The sequence below is a fragment of the Balaenoptera physalus genome, assembly GCF_965194825.1.
Source record: "Balaenoptera physalus genome assembly, chromosome: 7".
Lineage (NCBI taxonomy): Eukaryota > Metazoa > Chordata > Mammalia > Artiodactyla > Balaenopteridae > Balaenoptera > Balaenoptera physalus.
In genome coordinates, this window is record NC_138886.1 from 66,695,008 (window position 1) to 66,712,861 (window position 17,854).

Below are 17,854 nucleotides of genomic sequence, written 5' to 3' on the forward strand. Positions count from 1 at the left end.
TGGAAGAGTCTGAGAAGAATTGGTATTAATTCTTCTTTAAATATTTGGCAGAATTCATTAATGAAGCCGTCTGGTCCTGATTTTTGTTTGCTGGGAGGTTTTTGATTACTGATTCAATCTCCTTATCAGTTATAAATCTATTCAGAGCTGGTTCTTTAAAAAGATAAATAAAATTGACAAGCCTTTAGCTATACTTACCAAGAAAAAAAGAGAGAGAACTCAAATAAAATTTAAAAAATGAAACAGGAGATGTTACACCTGATACCACAGAAATACAAAGAATCATAGGAAAATATTTTTAACAAATATTTTCCAACAAATTCCACAATCTAGAAGAAATGGACAAATTCCTAGAAACATACCACCTACCAAGACTGAATCATGATGGAATAGAAAATCTGAACAGAACAATTACTGTATGTCTGTCTGTTTCTCCCATTAGGTCTCTTAATATTTGCTTTCTATATTTAGGTGCTCCTATGTTGGTGCATGAATATTTACAAATGTTACATCCTCTTGTTGGACTGACCTCTTCATCGTTATATAATACCCATCTTTGTCTCTTCTGACAGTCTTGTCTTAAAGCCTATTTTGCCTGATGTAAGTGTAGCTACTCCAGCTTTCTTCTGGTCTCCATTTGCATGGAGTATCTTTTTCAATCCTTTTGTGTTCAGTCTGTGTGTGTCTTTAAATCTAAAGTGCGTCTTTTGTAGGCAGTATATAGATGGGTCTTGTTTTTTTATTCATCCAGCTACTCTATGTTTTTTGTTTGGAGAATTTAGTGCATTTACAGGTAAAATAATTGTTGACAGGTATGTGTATATTGCTTTTTTGTTCATTGTTTACTGGCTGTTTTTGTAGTTCCACCCTCTTCCTTTATTCTTCTCCTACTCTCTTCCTTTTTGTTTTGATGACTTTCTTTAGTGGTATAAATATACTTATATTCCTGTCTGTTTACCTTTTGTGTGTTTATTGTAGGTTTTTGCTTTGTGGTTACTAGGAGACTTACATATAACATCTTATATCATGAGGTATAAACATTAATAAATTTCTGGTTTTCTCTTGCTAATCTGTCTTTTATTATAGGGGTCTGACGTAAATTGACAGAAACTTAACTTTTTAAAAAAATTTTATTTTATGTTGGAATATAGTTGATTTACAATGTCGTGTTAGTTTCAAGTGTACAGCAAAGTGATTCAGTTATACGTATACATATATCCATTTTTTTTCAGATTCTTTTCCCATATAGGTTATTACATAATATTGAGTAGAGTTCCTTGTGCTATATAACACTAGGTCTTGTTGATTATCTGTTTTATATATAGTACTGTGTAAATGTTAATCCCAAACTCCTAATTTATCACCCCCCACCTTTCCCCTTTGGTAACCATAAGTTTGTTTTTGAAGTCTGTGACTCTGTTTCTGTTTTGTAAATAAGTTCATTAGTATGATTTTTTTTACATTCCACATATAAGTAATATGATATTTGTCTTTCTCTGTCTGACTTACTTTACTTAATATGATAATCTCTAGGTCCATCCATGTTGCTGCGAATGGCATTACTTCATTCTTTCTTATGGCTGAGTAATATTCCACTGTATTTATGTACCACATCTTCTTTGTCCATTCCTCTGTCGATGGACATTTAGGTTGCTTCCATGTCTTGGCTATTGTACATAGTGCTGCAGTGAACATTGGGGCACATATTCTTTTTTTTTCTGGTTTATCCCACTTTTAATAATATTAAGATTAATTAGGAACTTCAGGTGGTTTCAGCCTAATCCCTCTATTATTAAATTCCCAATCAGTGTTTCATTTAATGGTTTAGCATCCATTCGTTATTGTTACCAAATTTCATTATTTCATTTGGGGTTGCAACACAGCAATTTTCTGATTTTAGCATTTTTTGTGCACTTTTTATCTGGAATTCTATAAAGAAGAATATGGATAACTATTTGGTTATCCTGAAATACAGTTTGTACAGGAAAGGCAGGAAAAATCTTGATTATTCCTCTTTACCGATTTTCATTTGATGACCTAGCATCCTCCAAAGGTGATCAATGAGTTGGTGGCTTTTGTTAGTGTTAGAAACTCAGAACTTTTGTTGATATATTTAAAGTTTTTTTAATCCGTTGAAGGCATTATTCTTTTTGATATTCAGATTGTTCCATCTTAGGTCAGTGGGAGCCTTCATAATATATTTTGTTTTGTGTATTTTTATTTATTCTGGATTATTCTTTTTGTAAAGTTTTTACTGAAGTATAGTTGATTTACAATGTTGTGTTTCAAGTGTACAGCAAAGTGAATCATTTATACATATACATATATCCACTCTTTTTTAGATTCTTTTCCCATATAGGCCATTACAGCGTATTGAGTAGAGTTCCCTCTGCTATACAGTAGGTCCTTACTAGTTATCTATTTAATATATAGTAGTGTGTATATGTCAATTCCAATCTCCCAATTTATCCTTTCCCCACCTTTCCCCCCAGAACCATAAGATTGTTTTCTACATGTGTGACTCTATTTCTGTTTTGTAAATAAGTCCATTTGTATCTTTTTTTTAGATTCCACGTATAAGTGATATTATATGTTATTTGTCTTTCTCTGTCTGACTTCACAAAGTATGACAGTCTCTAGGTCCACCCATGTTGCTGCAAATGGCGTTATTTTGTTCTTTTTATGGCTGAGTAATATTCTGTTGTATATATGTACCACATCTTCTTTATCCACTCCTCTGTCGATGGGCATTTAGGTTGCTTCTGTGTCCTGGCTATTGTTAATAGTGCTGCAGTGAACCTTGGGGTACATGTATCTTTTCGAATTATGGTTTTCTCTGGATATATGCTCAGGAGTGGGATTGCTGGATCATATAGTAGTTCTACTTTTGGTTTTTTAAGGAACCTCCATACTGTTCTCCCTAGTGGTTGTGCCAATTTGCATTTCCACCAACAGTGTAGGAAGGTTCCCTTTTCTCCACACCCTCTCCAGCATTTATTGTTTGTAGACTTTTCGATGATGGCCATTCTGACCAGTGTGAGGTGATACCTCATTGTAGTTTTGATTTGCATTTCTCTGATAATTAGTGATGTTGAGCATCTTTCCATGTGCTTTTATGGCCATGTGTATGTTTTCTTTGGAGAAATGTCTATTTAGGTCTTCTGCCCATTTTTGCATTGGGTTGTTTGTTTTTTTGATATTGAGTTGCATGATCTGTTTTTATATTTTAGAGATTAATCCCTTGTTGGTCGCTTCATTTGCAAATATTTTCTCCCATTCTGTGGGTTGTCTTTTCATTTTGTTTATGGTTTCCTTTGCTGTGAAAAAGCTTTTAAGTTTAATTATGTCCCATTTGTTTATTTCTGGTTTTATTCTCATTACTCTAGGAGGTAGATCCAAAAAGATATTGCTGTGATTTATGTAACAGTGTGTTCTGCCTATGTTTTCCTCAAAGAGTTTTAAGTATTCAGTCTTAAATTTAGGTCTTTAATCCATTTTGAGTTTATTTTTGTGTATTATGATGTTAGAGAATGTCCTAATTTCATTCTTTTACATGTGGCTGTACAGTTTTCCCAGCACCACTTAGTGAAGAGACTGTTTTTTCTCCATTGTATATTCTTGCCTCCTTTGTTGTAGATTACTTGACCATAGGTGCATGGGTTTATTTCTGGACTTTCTATCCAGTTCCATTGATCTTTATTTCTGTTTTTGTGCCAGTACCATACTGTTTAGATGGCTGTAGCTTTGTAGTATAGTCTGAGGTCAGGGGGCTTGATTCCTCTAGCTCCGTTTTTCTTTCTCAGGATTGCTTTGGCTATCTGGGGTCTTTTGTGTTGCCATACAAATTTTAAAATTTTTTGTTCTAGTTCTGTGAAAAATGCCATTGATAATTTTATAGGGATGGCATTGAACCTATAGATTGCCTTGGGTAGTATAGTCATTTTGACGATGTTGATTCTTCCAATCCAAGAACATGGTATATCTTTACATCTGTTTGTGTCATCTTTGATTTCTTTCATCAGTGTTTTATAGTTTTCTGAGTACAAGTCTTTTGCCTCCTTAGGTAATTTTATGCCTAGATATTTTATTCTTTTTGATGTGATGATAAAAGGGATTGTTTCCTTAATTCTTCTCTCTGATCTTTCATTATTAGTATATAGAAATGCAAGAGTTTTCTGTGTATTAATTTTGCACCCTGCAACTTTTGTTGGTGTCTCCCAACAACATTTTTATATCCAGCTTGTGTTAAGTAGAAGTGAAATATAAAGGAAAATAGATTTATGGGGAACCTTGTGCAAAGGGGCTTGTTATGAATAACAGAAAATAATCCTCTCACCTCTATCACTCATGAAATTCCAAGGACTTTAGAAGCTCTGTGTGGGGAGCCAGGGAAAAAGACCAAATATATATTTCTTACTGTATGTTATGGCAAGTACCCTCTAAAGTAATATTCACTTTTCCTAAAAGTGAAGAAAAAATAGTAATATTGATGCCAAAAACTCGGCCTCTGTGCCCTGGTGCCCAATTGAATCTCAGAGACAGAGTTTTGGGTGAAGTAGAAAAGAATAGCTCTATTGCTTTGCCAGGGAAAGGGGAACACAGTTGGCTCCTGCCCTTGAAAACCATGGGTCCCAACCTGGGAGAATTTGGTGAGGACTTTTATAGCAACAGTTCAGGGGTGAGTTTGCCGATAAGACTAGGGTGTGTGCAGGGCCTGCACTCCTTTAATCTGGTCTCAGGCCATCTCTTGATGAGCTTCTATGGTTCCTTTAATCTGGCCTCAGCGGGTCTTCTCTGGAATGAAGAATGCTAACATCTTCCATTTGTTGGGGGTTTTAGTTCTGTAAAGAGCTTAAAGATACTGTTGTGTGTATCCCTTGAGGTGAAACCAGGATCCTGCCACAAGGCTGCAGTATTGTTTCTTGGCTGCTCCTCCCTTGTCTCTGCATCCCCTCCCTTCCGTGATTAGCAACTGTTTGAATCTGCCCTTTGGGACTCAGGGAAGGTTATGGAGGCTGGAGTCTGTTCTCTACAAACAAGGAACAGGGGACGCAGAAAGGCTTTCATACCCAGGAGCCTCCACAGGGTCCTGCTTGGTTTCAATATTTTTTAGGAAATTGCCAATACACAAGATACCTATTCTCCTTTCTTTATATCCCAAGTTGATACAATCACAAACAGACCTTTAAGATAGTGTAGGAAGCATCATATTAAGATGAGTAAAAATATAATTGTAGGGGAGGAATAAGAATTTTCCTTCTACCCTTCTGAGTTCTTAGCTGAAACCCCTATAATAAAAGACAGATTAGCAAGAGAAAACCAGAAATTTATTAATGTTTATACCTCATGATATACACATGGAAGAAACCCAGGGAAGAGTGAGTACTCAAAGAGGTGGCTTTAGAATTCAGGATTACATACTGTCTTAATAGGGAGAGAGGAGGAGGGATGTAGGCCTCTTAGGGGAGAGTAAATGATTTTAGAAAAGATGAATGGGCCCGTAGAAGACTAGCTGAGAGGAATGATAGTTTGTAATAAAGCTTGTCTGGGTGTAGTGTGGACTTCTAGTTTCCTCTCCTGTGATAAGAGTTAATCTTCTCTGGTTGATGAAACTTTAAGGGAGTGGGTAATAACACTCAAGTTCCTTCTGCAGGGTCTTCTGGCAGATAAGGGGAGTTCAGAGAAAGCCTCTCCCTGCATTTGCAGCTTTCTAAGTTCCTACTGCTCAAAATAATCAATATACCAAAGTGGCATATATTAGGCTGGCATATTCTGCAACCTCTTATAATGATAATAGATTTTTAATAATAATTTGTTAAAATAGCTAAAAGAGAATCTAAAAGAAGGAGAAAAAGTTGCAGAAGAACTTACATTAATTTATAATGTAATCTAGGAGAATTGAGTGGACCAAAAAAACATAAGCAATAGAGAAAAATGTTTAAACAACTATGAGTAAGCAAAGTTAAAAGTTAAAAAGAAAAAGTGGAGAGAGAAGAAACTCCTGAGAAAGAATATAAATCAGAACGAATTTGTATAGTGGTAAAAATAAAAGTAAAGCATTTAAATCCACAATTTTTAAAATAAATTTCCAGTAAGGTGAAGCATATTCTCACACATCCACCAAAGGACAAAAACAGAACTGTACATTTCTAACTAGGTCCTCTTGGTCCACTTCCCAAATCCTGAGATCCTTGAAGGGGAAGGGAATCAAGGGGCAGAGAGTTGGGTCTTTGTTTCTCTCCATGGCCTGGGCCTAGCTGCCATGTATTCTTTATAAAACGTGTGAAGGTGAGAAACAAAGTTTTCAACAGAAAACCACAAGTGAACATGGTCTTCCAGTCCACCAGGGAATCTTGCACACACCTAGGAGCACAAAAGCAGCAATCAAATTCATTTTTAAATCGGTCTTCAACATTTATATTGTTGGAGTTACTTAGCTACTTTTAGCACTCTACAGTCTTTGAATATAGAACTATTTTCTTATTTTTAAGTGTAAATATTTTACTTAGAGCTATAGCAGATATTTAAATGACTAGAACAGATGAATTGTATTTGCATATTATTTCTATATTGCTGAAAGAGTTTTGTAAATGAATTCAGCACCATGGTGTTAAGGGACTAGAAAAAGAAACTTGGGAACCAACAGATTATCATCAAGATAAAGGTACATAGTCCCCAGGTGGCAAATTCTACCTATTCTAGCTTTTATTATCCTTAGGATAGTGTTCTATTTATTTCAGGAGTACAGAAGTTTTAATTGGATATGTCATGTTTCAAAGACAAAAGAAATGCCTAATTCACTCTAACAAACTTGTTAGTCACTGTTTATACCAAGAGGATTTCTACTCTACAGAGAATAATATTGTTTTCTTTTTTCTTTGTTGATAAATCAAAGTTTCATATTGACCTACAGCAGCCAAGCATACTTTAAAGCAAAATCATCTCAGACTAACACAGATATGTATCCTTTTAGCTTTATGCATTCTTTTTGCCCCCTTTTTGATTCTTTGAGAAATGTATTTTTCAAAAATAATTCAGTAAGAAAATATTAAATTTGTCACCGTAATTTATCTTCTAAGAAAAAAGTATTTATAGGTTTTAATGTATTTCAATTCTAATAATATTAACTGAATTTTATGATTTCTTTTCCTTTAATGTTGTTATGTTGCTTATACAGTTTTGCTTGTTTGAAGGGGTTTTATTAGTCAAATGCCTGGGCAGTGTAGGAATGATTTGTAGGAACAACTTTACCCATTACCTGGGTTTCTATTTGTTATAAAGTCAGTTTTTCTGGAAATGTGATTTTTATGCTTTACTCTGCCCAGTGCACGATCTTTTACTTTAAAGAAAGGTGGTGGTAGGGGCTGTTACAGTTTCAGTCTACCCTAATTCTGTTACTGTTTGCTTTGTTCAGCAATCACTCTGATCCTCCTGGCAGGGAACAAGATCCAGAGAACAAAACTAGTAGTGACTGTGTAGATAAAAAGGCAGTGAATTCTGCTTTTAAGGCAAAGGGGAATGGTCTACAAAAGAATGAAAATGGGAATAAAAGTACAGCATTGTTAACCTGCAGATCTGTTATACCTTTGAAAATCTTACGCTGCAAAAAAAGAAAGGGACACTACAAAGATACATAATTGTGTGACTGAAAATCTTGAAAAAGGTCACCATTCAGTTACTGGCCAAATACTTGACAATAAAACAGACTACGTTTTTCATAGTTGAGAAACCATACACCCCTTTTTCTTAAAATGACAGGACAGTGTTTCAGCAGTATATGAGGTACCATAATATATTATTTATTCTCTGCCAGAAGAACTCTTTAGATACGGTGAAGATGATGGGGTCAAGAAGAGTACTCCAGAGAAGAATTGGAAAGAAATGTCGGAGCAGACATTGCAGAAGGTAGTCTAATCTTTATGATATTGAGCTGAGCAAGTTAAATCTGAATTTTAACATAAAGGATTATATTTTAAAACGATGCCTCATGAACTTAAACCTTGTGTGAATTCTTAATTTAAATTCATAATTCAAAATCATTGGCTTACAAAAATGGGGTTAAAAAAATCAATGTTAGTGAAGTAAACGTGGAAACACGCTTGTGTTGACATAGGTTTAAAATATTTTCAAAGATAAAAAGAATGATAACAATAGAAAGTATAAAAATTTACCCTCTATGTGTTTATTAGGTATAACTTAACTATTTACTTTAAAATAGAACTTGAGACTTTCTCTGTTACGTTTCAAAACGCATACAGATGTACAATATTTGAACTAAAAAAAAGCATAGTTTTAGCTTTATGCAGTAAAATGGTAATATGTTTATAATTTTAATTTTAAACTTGAAAATTATACATGTCTCATCTCATTTTAGATAAAAATTTATGCCCATATGATTTGGTATAGCTCTCCCTGTTTTAATAGAACCACTCTGTATAAACCCTATACTCACTTTACAACATGGCTATCTTTAATAGTAAAATGTTGTTTAAAAATCTTAACATTTATCTTTACAATTTTGTACTTAATTTACATTTTTGTATATAAATAACATTGTCATCAATTTCAGTTAAGTGGGCTTGGTTTTATTTTAATACTTTTTGTTATTGTTATAAAGGAAATATTCTTAGAAAAAGCTGGCAGTGTACAGATATATAGACAAAAACATTAATGTAGCTACTTACATTTTGTATGTCTGTGAATTGATGCATAGGAAATCTAGTGATATACAGCAGATGATGTGATTGCTTATACTCCTAACACTTGCCATACGCTCAGGTAACAGAGGCCGCATATCATTATTACTGAATGACACATATCAGTTTCATATTATAAAGAACAAGAAATGCTCATGTTCATTTATCTTAAGATAAAATAAGTAATTGAAATAATGTATGTACTACCAGCTAGAACGTGATACAGTTTATAGCAATTTATCTTTTTTGTTTCAGAACAATATTCTTTTTTGCCAGGTTTTGTATAATTTTTATTTCTGTGGGTATACTGTACTACACTACTACTTACTACGTTAGGGTAGAAACCTAAAGAAGTTTATTATTTCATTCCAACTGCCATAAATGATATGGAGGAGGAAAGGAATTTTTCCTCTATTCTTTTAGGTTCTCAGATGAGATGTCCCCTGTAATAAAAAGACAGATTAACAGGAAAAAACAAACAGAAGTTTAACAACAGGCATACCTCCTGTATACATAGGAGATGCCCAGGAAAATTGAGTAACACCCTGAAATGGTCCAAGCCGTCACGTTATACACCTTCCTCAGCTAAAGACAAGAAAAGATGTCGGGGCTGGGCAGTCAGTTACTACTCAGTTTGCAGAGCCTCTCCTGTGTCTGCCGTTTCTTGAAAACAACCAACTCAAGATAAGACGTATGTCAAAGAGACATTTAGGGGGTGGCAAAATTCTGCTCCCCTTCATTGACTACTACCATAGTAGATCCAGAAAGCCATTTTAAGCCTTAAAAGCCAACAGAAATTGTTTTCATTGGACCATGTGTCAAATTAGTGTACTAATTTGTCACTGTTTTTTTAAATATTAACCTAATGCAATTGTATGAGTCATGATTTAACCCCTTTAGTTGAGTTCCCTTATTTTAGAAGAATATATATGAAATTCATTCAAAATGGGTTTAAAAGACAGTAAAAACATGAAAACAATATTTGTATAATACATAGTAGAAATGAAACATATAAGTAGATCCTTTTTAAAATAATGTCTTAACATTTCACTCTGTTAAGGGATAAGTTGTGTCCCCCACCCAAATTCTTACGTCAAAAGTCCTAATCCCCTGTATCTCAGAATGTGACTATATTTGAAGATGGAGGTCTTTAAAATTTTAATTAAGTTGAAATGAGGTTATTAGGGTTTAAGCCACCCAGTCTGTGTACTTTGTTATGGCAGCTCTAACAAAGTAATACACAAACTTTTAAAAAGGTCAGGTGTTTTATTTCAGTTTTGAAAGGAGCCATCTTTTTGGTAAATTAAATGCTCAGTACTGGACTTAAGATGATCTAATAGCACACAAACCAAATGCCTTTAACAATTCCTCAGACTTTCATTTTCAAATATATATTGAAATTTTCCTTTCTATTTTTGGAGAGGTGAAATCAGTTTGACAATTTTTTGAGAGTATACCTTGAATAACACTTTAATATGTGCTATGGACTTTCCCTTATCAAATTCTTTAGAAGTAGTATCTCTGTTGTCCTCCATTTTAAACTTAAATGCAAATAATTTTGACCAGTTCTTATGATTAAACATAGATTCACATTAGGCAGTTAACAGACTTTAAACATTTTAAACATAACAGACCTTAAAAAGGTACTTTTCCATTGGTATCTAAAATTTTCATGAGTTGTACCCAATCTTAAAATAAAAAAATAATGCCAATTTCCAAAACTGAACTCTCAAATTTAAGATGTTTGTTACATTTCTTCATTATGTTATATTTTAATCAAAAGTATAAAGTTGATTTAATAGCTAATTCAGCAATATTTAGTGCAAGTAATTATATTTTAGCTCAAGTAATTTTATTAAGTAGCTGTTATGATTAACAGTAATAGAGACAATAATGATAATGATGATGATGATGATGATGATGATGAACCGTTTAGAACTTACCGTTTACTGAGAATTGTGGTATATGATCATATTTAATGCTTGTAACCTGCAAGTTAGCTGTTACTATTCCCATTTCACAGATGAGGAAACTAAAGGTAAAGTAGGTTAAATATTTTACCAGGTAAAGCAATCAGAGCTAGAAGTGAGATCCAGACCAGGCTCAAAATTCAATTTCCCCTAGACTGCACTGCTTCTTACTAATATGTTTATATCACCACTGTCAAAATCATTTTTTTAAAGGTATAATTGTTTATTTTCATAAAATAATTTTTAAAAATACAGTCCCTTCTATTCATTCCACCCTGGAATCTAACATGCTAAAATATTTTAAAGTATATTTATGAAAACTATGCTGTTTGGGGCAGTGATTAAAAACCACTGAGAGAAACCAAAGAGAAAAAGGTGATATTCTTTTTCTGCTTGTAGTATTTGTTAGTAAATGGAGACTATAATTTGGTGATAGAGTGATTTGGAAAAAGTAAAAATGTTCATGTATTCCTGAACACTGTATTTTTTGTCACATTATCCAGCTCTCCAATAAAGTATTTGCATTGAGAAGGAACAACAGAATTTGATTCACAGAAATATACAGAGGTCTACAATATTCTGGTAAAAACTCATATACCTCTATTTCAGGTCAAGAGTAAGCCCTACAAAGACATAAGTCCAACAGTAGGGAGTATATCATACTATGGAAAAAAGTGATTAAAATTAGCTGAGATTCTTCATATTGTGTTGGGAAATATCCATGTCCCAGGGCAGCATAAACAATCCGTAAATGACTGTTGAATTAAATGAAGGGTGTTGAACTCACAAGAAGACTAAGGGTGCAGAAGGATCAGAGGTGACTGAAACTCACATTAGGAAACAACTTAGATCTTCACCATCATGAGTCAAGTCCAGTAAACTGGAAAGTTTTAAGAGTATGCGTAAGTTTTTTGTGTATTTCTGGAATATTATTTTAAATCATTGGTTGTCAGTGTATCAATAATGTTTTCTCCTTTGAAGAATTTGCTTTAAGGTATGAGTCCATATAGTTTTTCAATCGTTGTATTTTTTTGTCACATTATCCAGCTCTCCAATAAAGTATTTGCATTGAGAGGGATCAATAGAATTTGTTTCCCAGAAATATACAGAGGTCTACAAGTAGTCTGGTGCAAATTCATATACGTCTATTCCAGGTCAAGAGTAAACCCTGTTAAGACCTATAAAAGTTTCTTGCTTGACTCTTTCTTTCTTGACCCTAGTTCTTTGTTCATTTTCCACATATATCTGGGAAAGTCTTCTTCTCCATACGGCTTGTGGAATAGTGAGATGGGCACAAAATCCTGAACTTGAATCCCAGTTTAAACCAGGAAATGTTTACGTCTGTGTGTTAAGTTTTCAGAGCTTCCATTTCCTCTTCTGGGAAGATAGTAATCGGCTCTACTTACCTCACCTGTTTTTGAGATTATCAGAAGAGATTGTGATTATTAAAAATTTTTATAAATGGTAAAATGTACTATAAGGGAACAAAATTTGCCACTCCAAAAGTCTCTTTGGCATATGGATTATTTTGAGTCAAAAACAATCAGGGCCCAAAAGACTCAGGAAGAAACTTTGACCTTCCACCTGACTGCCTAAGAGAATGAAGATAGAGGACCTATTCCAGGAAGGGAACTATCACCATAGATAATTGTAGTATAAACTAGGTGTGTGTTGTCAGGGAAGAATCTAGCAAATTGTCTGTTAAAATTCCTCTCTGTGTCCTATTGTCTCTGCATGGTTCAGTAAACATTTGTTTACCACGAATTTGTTTTTCCATCTCCTTGTTAATTGCCTTCCTCCTAAACCACTAGCGCCAACATCCTCTTTTCTCTTTAGCTGAAAATGGTATTTAAGGAGAGGAGGGTTTGGGCCATTTCATTGAGTTACTGTGTTTTCCTGGGTCTCTCCCATGTATATATGTTATAAAACCTTTGATTTTCTCCTGTTAATCTGTCTCATGTCAATTTAATTCTTAGACCAGCCATAAGAACACAGAAGGGTAGAGAAAAATCTCTTCCTCCGCAACAGTGCTTTACAAACAGTATTGAATATTTTTCAAGATTTAAGTTGAAATCAACTCCTCCTTGAAATTTTTGTACTCATGGCTAAGAATCAGTTGCTCTTTCCTTTATGTCCAGACTTATGGCACTTAGATTCTATCCTTTATTAGCTTTATTTGTGCAATTCTTTGTTTCCGAACAGTTTTTGAAATTTCTTAAGTTCAAGAATTATATATTATTTCTGTGTCCTACAACATGAGCACTGTTTAATGAAATAAAGGTAAAAAAATTAATTCATAAGAAACCTTGAAATAATTATGTTAACGTTGTTAGATTTCCTTTTTTCTTCTTTTTTTTGGTAAAAAGTTCCTGTATTGTATAAACTAAGGACCTCACGACTATTAAAATTACATTTTTATAATTTAGGAAAAAGCAGCCTCAATAGATCATTTTGTATTTAGGTCATCAGTTTTTCATATGATAGTTAAATATTGAAGGCTAATGTTATTTTAATAATAAAGTTTCCCTATGTACTATTTTTAGACTTTTTGTATAAATTGTTTTTCTCTGAAAGTATTATTTTTCATGAGTAAGAAAATGAGGGGGAGCAAAATATATCACCCCAAAATATGCCTCTTTGGCATATTGATTATTTTAGGCTGATTATTTTTAAGAAACTACAGACATAGGAAGAGCTCTGAAAACTGAGTAGAAGTTATCCCTTTGTAAGAAACATTTACATTTATAAGGGAAATCTCCATTTGTAAGGGGGTATACCTTGCTGTACCAGGAAGATGAAGATGACCAAATCTCTAAAACTGTAATCAGTGGAGAAGGCAAGGACCTAAATCTGCTTAACAGCCAGACCCTTGTTTACTGTGCTTTTCCTGGGAACCTCCTATAACTGACTCCCACCCACCAAAATCTTATGTAGTCTTTAGATGAAAATGGTATTTAAGGTGATGGCTTAGGCCATTTCGGGGAGTTACTCAGTTTTCCTGGGTATCTCCCAAGTATACAGGAGGTATACATGTTATTAAATTTTTGTTTTTCTCTTGTTAATCTGTCATATCAGTTTCATTCTTAGACCAGCCAAAGAACCTAGAAGGGTAGAAGGAAATTTTTTTCCTTCCCAACAGTAGACTATAAAGCCAAAGCATTTACAGTCTCAGAGAACTCTGCAGAGCTTATTAGCATACTTAGTTCTGTGTCACATTGTGTAGAATTTTAACTTCTTTTACCATCTGTCCTTTATTCAACAGATGTATTATTGCATTTTAGAATGTATTTATGTACACCACCTTAGAATTATTTAGAAATTAAGTACTTTAGATTTATTTTGTCCTTCTGCTAAATGAAATTTTATTTTCATAAGTTAGAAATGACAATAAAAATACAGTAGATTCTGGTTTGGGACTTTTAAAAGAATAAATTAAACTTTTCTGTTTAGGTCATTGAATTGGAAAATCGGCTAAAATCTTTTGAGAAAAGGTCAAGAAAATTAAAAGAAGGGAATAAAAAATTAATAAAAGAAAATGATTTCCTGAAATCCCTTGTAAAACAGCAGCAAGAAGACGCAAAGACCAGAGAAAAAGAGCTGGAACAACTGCAAAAGGGAAGTAAAGATGTAGAAAAAGATAAAGCTGAACTTCAAGTAAAACTCAGTGAGCTGGAGATAGAAGTCACTTCCCTAAGGAGACAAGTGGCAGAAGCTAATGAGTTGAGAAATGAAAATGAAGAGCTGATGAATTCAATGGAGAAATTACAGCGTTCAGCAGACAAAGCTAAATCTGAGATGGCCACCACGGAAGTGAGATCTGGATCTAGGCAATCTGATTGTAAGGCAACCACTACCAAGGTTAAATTTAAAGCGGCCAAGAAAAAGTGCTCCGTGGGTCGTTACCACACTGTTCTCAATCACTCCATCAAGGTCATGAGCAATGTGTTTGAGAACCTCAGCAAGGACGACTGGGAGGATGTGTGTGAGAGCAGGTAAGGCTCTCATTAACTTAGCTCAGTGGTGGGGACACTGTGCATATGTAAAGCACCAGCAAATGGAGATTGAATTTCAACTACTGTCGATTTGGTATTCAGAAAAAATACTGTCAGATCCTTTGAAATATCTTGGGAGGTCTTGTTCTGAGCTTATTGACTGAAATTTGCATGCAAAATTAGCCACAACTGCATGAGTGTTTGAATAGGTGCCAGGAAACCCAAAAGAAGGCAATGCTTGATTTCTTCCAGTGATGCTATTTTCATGCAGTCATGAGGCTTGAAATTGACAGTTTGGCAGGTTGATTTAATTTGCTGGCCCTTTGCATATTCACCACTGACAGCTAAGGATTCCCAGGCAAGCCTACTAAGTCGGTTTAGTTATCTTGTGACATGGCAACCTGGGAGGAGAAACATTTTTTCCCCTTAATTTAGTTAGATAAATTTTGAATGACCCATTTCAGCTTGTTACCAGATGTCTACAAGCTGTTTAACATCCTTTAAATTAAGAACCATCTTCACTAATTATTTCATGTATGTATTATGCAAAGTCATTGTGCTAACTTTAATTGAAGGTGGTTAAAAATTAGTTCTTTAAAGTTAAAGCTCTACAGATTCCTAGTTTTAAGTTATATAACCCCTAGTGAATAACAACAGGGGAATACTAAAAATCTATAATATTTCTTACCCTTACCCCTGACTATACATTCATACGTTGAAGCACATCAGTAAAACCACAAAGGCAAGTGGATAATAGAACACCTCTTTTTATACCTAGATAATAGGGAAGTTTAATGTGGCCAGAATTGTTAACAGACACATGGAACAATTTTCCATAATTCTGTCTTGGTTTATGATGGCACATGTTTCCTTTTATTTTCCCAAGTTTTTTTTTGTTTTTTTTTTTTTTAATCTGCAGTCATGATCTGTTTTAGATTTGGGATGTTTCTGGATAGTTTTCTTAGACATAGATCTGAAACATTTTAAAATGCAATTCTCAAACTTGTTTGCATATTAGAATCACCTGGGGATCTTATAAAAATTCCAAAGCTCAGGCCACATCCCAGAACAATTAAATCATAACTTCTGGAGTGAGATACAAGCTTCAGTATTTTTTGAGGCTCTCCAGCTGATTCCAATATGCAGACAAGTTTGCGAACCACTGTTTTAAACGATCAGTGGTCATGCCTCTGGTCTTTAGGCAGGTGAAAAACTCAAAAACAAATTTACGAAAGTAAGGAAGAAAGACCAAATCTGCGTTCCTATTTCTTTGTTACCTCTTCTAAGGTTTTCTTCCCTGTTCTCAAAAGCAGTTAGAGATAAAATCCTACTTAGCTTAAAACCCACTAAGCGTTTATCTTTGTCTTCCAGGAAATTCTGGTTTCATCTACTAATTATATCTCAGCCAGTTGGTACTACCACACTCTTCATAATATAGTGGTACATATTTACTGGTGTATGTATGTCTGAATAAATATGTGAAAGTTAAGGAATACACTCAGTTCAATTTCATCTTCTTAGTGCATGTGCAGAAGGTCACGTATTTTGGGAGATGTATCACACAATATCTCTTAAAACATAGGATTGTCATTTGTTATTAGCAGTGAAACTCAGTTTTACACTGTGAGGATTAATTGTTACATTTCCTGCCTGACAGAACGGTCTCAGGAATCACTCAGCTGCAAAGAATTCTCAAGCAATTAGAAATCCCATAATGGAGCTTCAGGACTTCAGGACATTCTATTTCTTTTAACTTTTCGTAGTCTGAAATACAAGAAATTTACTTGGATACTGAGGAAAATAGAACTTGGCCCTTTATGTATTTGTATATAGAATATTATATAATTATTATCTTATGAATATTTATTTCCCATAGTTGAATTGTATTACAAGAGCATGATGTCAAAGAACAAAAATAAAATGATTTAGTAACGAGCATGAAGACCTCTATTCATGGGAAAACATGCATGGATAAGGGGAGTCCAGTGCCTAACAAGCTGTGGAGCACTCTTTCAAGGGATTTGGGGCAGGAGGGAGTTTTATAGAGCATTATAAGAGGCAAAGCAGAAACAGGGCATGATTGGCTAGGAGGTCAGGGATTTTCTTGTAAAGCTAGTGGGTCCTATTTTCTGGGGTAAGGTAGCTAGCTAAAGTTCGCAAACTAGCTAAAGCTGAATTGGAGGATTGTGATTGGTATATGTTAGCTTTCCTTGACAGTGATGCATTTCCCAGTAGTGCAGCTGACTTAGGTTCCGGTTTCTGACATGGGCCGGGCCGCTGGGGCAGCCTGCATTTTGTGGGTCCCGATATATGAGTTATCTTTATCAGTGCCCATTCAGTGATAGGTAATAATCAGGAGGAGTTGTTAATACCTAGAAGAAGAAAAACAGAATTTCAGCAAAACATGTTTATCAAATCTGTGGATAACGTGACACTGAAAGGGCTGGAAAATACTTTACAAGATAGAATCAAAATCCCCAAAGATCTCAATGGACTGGGAAGATATAGTTATCTAAAAGACTACAGGGTCCTTTACTTGGCTATAAGATGTCAATTGTTCAACTCTGCAATGGGGAAAATACGGGACTTTGTAATAGTGAATGTAAAAATATATTTTGTTAAATCCTGTATGAGTCTCAGTACAATATGCATGCTGCAAAAGCTTGTACAAATTTAGTCTACATCTACCAGGAGTTCTACTAAGTACTTCTCATTGTACACTTGAAGTATGAAATTGAATTCTGGACATAATGCTCCATCAAAATAAGCTGGTGTACTTTCATGAGGGACCAGGATGGGAAAGCATCACAAAAGCGTTCATGTTAGGAGTACTTGAACAAGCTAGGGATGTTTTCCTTAGAGATGTTGCAAGCATCATATAACTATATCCTAATAGTTAGATCATCCATGTGGAAAAGGGATTGAACTTAAATTTCTGCTCAGCATCAACACCAGCACTTCTGATCTTCTTCCCTTTATTTTTTTTCTTTAACACAAACTATTAACATACTATGTGTTATATATATACATGTGTGTGTATATATATATATATATATATATATATATATATATACACACACATGTATATATATAACTTAGTCCTCTTCTTTGTTACCTGTCTCCCCACCCCACTGGGCTGAAAGCTACCTGAGGGCAAGGAGTTTCATCTATTTTTTTTTTCACTCACTACTTTACC

At 34.3% G+C, this 17,854-nt stretch overlaps 1 protein-coding gene across 6 annotated transcripts in view; it reads left to right on the forward strand.

Annotated features, from left to right (window-relative positions):
• The window catches only part of CNTLN (centlein), a 366,460-nt gene that overhangs the window by 228,048 nt on the left and 120,558 nt on the right, over nucleotides 1–17,854 (forward strand). For 2 of the 6 annotated variants that reach the window (XM_082467992.1, XM_082467995.1), the window contains exons 14-15: nucleotides 7,814–7,905; nucleotides 14,117–14,658. In XM_082467992.1, coding sequence (XP_082324118.1) covers nucleotides 7,814–7,905; nucleotides 14,117–14,658 — 634 coding nt within the window. Of the gene's footprint in view, nucleotides 1–7,813; nucleotides 7,906–8,713; nucleotides 8,779–11,169; nucleotides 11,249–11,713; nucleotides 11,828–14,116; nucleotides 14,659–17,854 lie in introns of those variants that run through there. The other 4 variants (XM_082467994.1, XM_082467996.1, XM_082467993.1 and 1 more) reach the window with 4 other exon arrangements.